Here is a 6180-nt window from a genome sequence, read left to right as displayed (position 1 = left end):
GATATTCAGTGTAGCATTGCTCACAGTGCAAAATAGTGGCAACTGAAATATCCATACATAGGGGAGTGGTTAAATATATAAAACATATATATGAAATGGTTTCATATATTATAAAATACATAAAGCCATTAAAAAGAATGTGGTAGCTCTATATGTTACAGAAGAGGATATATATATATAAAAAATAATAATTTGCGACTTCGTGTGTGTGTGTGTGTGTGTGTGTGTGTGTGTGTGTGTGTATTTCTGGAAGGATAAATAAGAAACTGATCCAAATGGTTTTTTCCTCCAGGGAAGGCAATAGGATGGAGCACACAAGTGAGAAAACAACCCTTAATTTTCACTGTGCATCCTTTTGTACTTTTGAATTTTGAACTATGCACACATATTATTTATTCAAAAATAAATACAAGTATATTTAAAGACATTAGGCTTACAGACATCCCAGTGACAGCAGGTTCAATCACCTGAATCAGTATGAGAATATTTGCATACATTAATCTCTTTTCAAAAAGTCATTTTTAGGCAGTTTCCTTGGTGTCTATGTCATCCCTGTTCGTAAAAATATACTAATATTCAGTGCGTCTATTTATTAGTTGAAGTTTGAACATGCTGCTTCTCGTTCCTTCTACTCTTAGAGGGAGTCAACAAAATAGATGACTGTCCTTATCTTTAGAGTAGACAAAGGGGTGTGTGTGTGTTGGGGGGGTGTGTATAAAAGTGGGGGACTGCAAGTATATTGTCCTATTTTAGAGACATGTTTCAATTTAAAATAATCTAAAACAATACATTCCAATTCAAAAAAAGTCTAAAGCCAGAATGTATTATGTATGTTATACATGATGGGTTTGATTTCAAAGATGGCTACAAAAGGCTTTCTGACACATTATACACCTGAAGGCTATGCTTATTTTTAGATTTTTTCATCAGTTTAAATTCTCTTCAGAATATAGCCTCCCACTCCCCACCTCTGCTAATTGCTATATACTATAAAGTAGTTGTCTGTTTTACAGATTGGAAACCCTGCACGGAGACAGAGCTTGCCAAGGGCCCTTAGGAATAGATCTAATATTGGAAGTTCACATTGTCTTCTAGCCTAACTTGAATGTGCACACAACTCACGTGCGTATTTTGCTAAAATGAAGATTCTGATTCAGTAGGTCTGGAGGGATGTGTGAGATTCTGCCCTTCTAAAAAGCTTCCAGGTGATGCCAATGTTGTAGGTCCACAGACTACACTTTGAGTAGCAAGTGTAGTCTTGCTAAGACCAAAGTCAAAGACCATACAGTTTCTTGTTTAGGCTTGATATAGCCTAATCTGGATGCTCTGTAATCATGTGTCTTTCCAGTCATCAGATAAACGTAGCGACCCAGTTGCAAGCGTTGCTAATACCATGTAAATACGACTGAATTAAGCAGAGAAAGCCTTTTTTTCTATATCTTTTGATTTCTATGATGATGGATTTTTCTAAATAATCCTAGCCTCTTGTACCACCCTTTGCTACTGAATGATTAACAGCAGGTGTTCCACTTTTCTCAATCAAGAGGAGACAATGAAAAGCACTGAGGAAGAGAAAATGAGACACAGAGAGAGAGAAAGAGAGAGAGAGAGCGAGCGAGAAGGCAGAGAAGAGAGAGAAGAGAAGGTTGTGGGGATGGTCTTTTTACTTCCCCCACTTCAGTATGAAGCAGCAGCATCTTGGGTAAGTGTGCGTGTTCTCCAGACTCAAACCCTCCCTTTGGCGAGCAGTTCTGATGCTTATTGGGCACCTTGTATGGAGAACAAGAACTTATCAGGCACGTTTACCTTTATCAGTAATAACAGTGATAAGTTGATTTCCCATCTGCCTTATGCTTTAGTCTTACTTGTCAACTGATTCAGAACTTAGGGTAGAGGGAAGAGGGGTGTTATCGACTGAATCCTTTCAAATCCCCAACACCACCTAGACAACCAGCTAAGACAGTAATGGCACGTTTGAAAAGGTCATAAATTCAGACTCTGCCTCTTCCCTAACACATCCTAGGGCTACTTTCCAGCTTCATCTCATCCTTTGAGCAATGCTGTCCTATCCAAAACTCAGCCTAGAGCCCAGACCTTAATCTGATTCTTTCGTTAGGTCTCTTGGAGGTTCCTCATCTGTACACTCCTACTCCTAAATGCAGAAAACAGAAAAACATCATTTATCCCCCCTTTCCCCTTTGATATGCCTTGTATTGGGCAAAATCTAATTTTACTTTATCCATTATCTCTGCCAAGAGGCATGACCTTCAAATCATACTGTTTCCATTTTACCTTCCCTGTGGCTATCTTCCCATTCAGAAAGAAACCAGAACTTAAAGCCCTAGTTAACTCTTAATAAAGCTTCCAAATTCCTCTGCCTTTGTTTCTTACCTTCTCCTGGATCCCTTCATCATCACCAGCAAAGTACAAAATAGGGACATTGAGCTCAGAGGCAGCTACCCATTGAAGGACGGCTTGGAGTTGCTTGTTCTGAACTGTATCCGTTAGGTTGTGATTGCTGACAATCACCTTGGGTGCTGCACACCCTTCAGAAGGCTGACCTGATATACCTCTCATTTCATTATGGATAGCTTGATAGGCATTCTGCAGGAGAGCTTCTGCTGACCCTGTGCCCTTGACTGGCAAACACTCATATAAACTATCTGGGAAGGTCGAAGTTAGCCTACTGGCATCTCCAGACTTGTCATCTCCCAACTTGTCATCTCCCAGCTCTGCCAAAGAAGAATCACAGGACTTAGCAATGATGACACACAGCTTCATCACTGAGTTCATCAGATGTTCTACCATCTGCCCACTCATGTGGCCATCTATCTGGCTGACAACCATCTTGGTCAGCCCAGAAAGGGCACCAGGGGTCTCATCATCTTCACATAGTTTAGGGGGAGACGGGGCTAAAGGTCTTTCACACAACTTCCTATCTTCCTTAACTGGCTGTTCCGGCACCTTGGGTTCAGAGCTCTGGTCACGCTTGAAAATGGTCTCACTAAGTAAGTTCCGGATGAAATTGAAGAAAACACTCCTTAGGTCCTTCTTTTCTGCTTGTTCTTGGTCACCTACAATGGGAGCAGACTTCAGGCAGGATTCATCAGGAACTACAGGAGGCTCATTGGCAGGAAAGTTGGTGGTGCCAGCAGCTTCAAGGAAGCTCTGTCCATCCCTTCTTCCTCCCTGGGCCAGGTGATATTGAATCAGAAGTAGGGCAGATACGATCAGGTCCTTGGCCCAGGAGTCTGAATCACATATAAAATTCTCAGGTTTCTCTGGGGGATATGGAGGAGGGCTGAGGTTGCAAATATCTTCAGGGTACTCAAAGGAAATGTCTGGTGAAGGCTTACACTGTGTGTTGGGAGCTTCACATGCTGCATGCTGGAAACCTAGAGATTTACATTCTTTCTGTTGACTTTTATGCCACAAGGTCAGCCCCTCTTTGATAATGTGTTCACCCAGAGTTTTGGCACAAGTCTCCTCCTCTGATTTGGGTTCAGAATACATTTGTTCTCTCAATTTAGTTTCAGATTTCATGTGAAAGTTCACATTTCGGTTTTTAGGATCACCCATTCCTTTCATGGAGATGAGGGAATAACTCTCAGCCGTGTCTTGGGCTTTCCTGACATGCTCAGGGACTTTCTTGACAAACATTACATTGTACAGCTTCCTTAGCATGGCATCCATGATATCTGCGGCCTTTTGGCTTCCGTGAGTGAAGACAGTTCTTTTCACAGCCGAGACAAACTGTGTGTCAGTCATGAGGGTCCCTGTGATGCTGTGGAGGTTCCTCATGAAGGAGTCGATGAGATCCGAGACCACATCTTTTGCATGCTTGAGCAGAACCTTCTTCAGTAGGATGGTGGCAAGGGTTGTGTCTTTCACTTGGATCTTCAGTGTCTTCATGATGGAGACCATCATATCAGACACCACACTGTTAGCATAGGTCATGATCCCTTCACTAACAGAAGCTGTAAAGTCATCAGGCCTTTCCTGCCCTCGAAACCTCTTTCTCTCCTGAGGAAAGAACCTTCCACTCTCTCTGGCATAATCTCCATTACGAGATTCAAACACTTCCTTATAGAAGAAAGACTTCTTAGAAGCAGGCTTGTCCTCTGGACCCTGTCTTTCTTTGGCGCGCTCCTCGATCTTCAAAGTGGACTTGTATTTCAAATTTGGGGGACTTTGTGATGATCCTGAGGCTCTGTCTCCAGAGCCAGGAGCCTTGTCTGGGGCAGCATTTCTGGAACAGGCAGAGACGGTCTCATTCACAAGCTCCGATGCTATCTTACTGAGGCTTTTGGTGGGTGGGGGTTCATTCCCCATGTAGAATGACTGATGGACACATTTGTTTTCAGAGCCATCGATCTTCTCATTGATCTCTTTGCGGGCCATGGCTATGACTAGATTCGTGAGGCGGTTAGCATAGAAGGAAACTTCATCTACTGAACTCCCATTGCCAAGTTGGGCCCTGGGGCCCTGGCAAGGATTCTCTTTGTGAGTCATCTCAAAATGCAATCTTTCTGGAATGCCCTTGGTGTTGTTGTAATAGTCTACAGAGAAACCTTTGTGTGGGTCTCCTGAGTTGGACGTTTCCCCACCAAATGATTCTCCGGGTTTGAACCTAACATCTTGGAACTCTGCTGTACTTTTCTCCAGGTCTCTGCGGAGACAGCTGAGCACTCTGACAGGATCCGTGGAGGTGTCCTTAAAAATAGACAAGGATTCATCTGACTATAACCAAGTAAAGATATGGGATATTCAAGACAACCTCAAAGTTCAGTTACAAATGTCATCAGCCCTCTCAAGATTGCTCCATCTTGGCAATAAAAGTAACCATTTATGGAGTACTCACTGTGTATCAGACGTTGTTCCAAGTATTTTAAGACTATTATCTCATTTAATTAGTTTCATAATAAACCTGAGATTTAGCTCTCTTATTATCCTCATTTTACAGAGGAGGAAATTGAAGAACTGAGAGGTTAAGTTTGTAACTTATTTGAAATAATACAGCTAACCATTGATGGAGCAGAAATTCCAGCCCTGGCAGTCTGACTCCACAGCCCATGCGCTCAGCTAGTGTATTATATTGCTTCTAATGACATAAATCTTTAAGATCTGATAGTCTGCTATCAGACCTCCAGCTCCATCCATGTCCCTGTAAAGGACATGATATCATTCTTTTTTAATGGCTGCATAGTATTCCATGGTGTATACGTACCACATTTTCTTTATCCAGTTGATCATTGATGGGCATTTAGGTTGATTCATGAACAGAAAACCAAATACCACATGTTGATACTTATAAGTGGGAGCTAAATGATGAGAACACATGGACACATAGAGGGGAACAACACCCACTGGGGCCTTTTGGAGAGTGGAGGTAGGGAGGAGGGAGAGGACAGGGAAAAATAACTAATGGGTACTAGGCTTAATACCTGGGTGATGAAATAATCTGTACAGCTACCCCCATAACACAAGTTTACCTACGCAACATACGTGCACGTGTACTCCTGAACTTAAAAACTGAAAAACAGATCTGACAGTCATCAGTTAGATAGAAGAGTTAGCATGTGAACGGAATCAGATTTTTTCCTGTTTTAATATTAATTGCTATTTTCTATGGTTTACCTGTTTTTATTTAGATCTTATTACAAGTATAGTTTCCAAAAAACGAGAAAATTCAGGGAAAATTGTGCATAATTAATCACTTTGCCAGGCTGCACAAACACTATCTGGATATGTTAAAGGGCTTCCAATGGACTGACATCATTTAAGTTAACAATCTGATTTATAATTCAGGAGTTAATATGTATGGGCAATTTATTCATTTTGTGTGAATACAGATTCTTTGATGGACACTAGCTGTGATAAGCATATGAACACTTTTACATGTTTATAAATTGTACCATCTGCATGTGGGAAAAACTCTGAAACATAAGATAAAATAGCATAATATATATGAAAGTGTCCTATTTATTATTAAATGTAAAGAATCACTGTAATTATTGGAGTTCATATATCTATCTGAGAATGATCACAAATATTGCCCACCTTTAAAGAATAATTTGGTATTTTTATTACCAAGTGTCATATAGTTACTAGTTACTATTTGTGAAGTACTTGTAATGTTTGCCAGGCACTGTGCTAAATGCTTTACATGCACTATTTTGT

General features: G+C 41.0%; 1 protein-coding gene across 1 annotated transcript in view; it reads right to left on the bottom strand.

Annotated features, from left to right (window-relative positions):
• The window catches only part of AKAP3 (A kinase (PRKA) anchor protein 3), a 43530-nt gene that overhangs the window by 10834 nt on the left and 26516 nt on the right, over positions 1 to 6180 (bottom strand). The window contains exon 4 of the mRNA XM_011996276.1: positions 2392 to 4713. Coding sequence (XP_011851666.1) covers positions 2392 to 4713 — 2322 coding nt within the window. The remainder of the gene's footprint in view (positions 1 to 2391; positions 4714 to 6180) is intronic.

Source organism: Mandrillus leucophaeus, unplaced genomic scaffold (assembly GCF_000951045.1).
Source record: "Mandrillus leucophaeus isolate KB7577 unplaced genomic scaffold, Mleu.le_1.0 Scaffold508, whole genome shotgun sequence".
Classification (NCBI taxonomy): domain Eukaryota; kingdom Metazoa; phylum Chordata; class Mammalia; order Primates; family Cercopithecidae; genus Mandrillus; species Mandrillus leucophaeus.
This window is presented reverse-complemented; position numbering and strand designations above follow the sequence as displayed.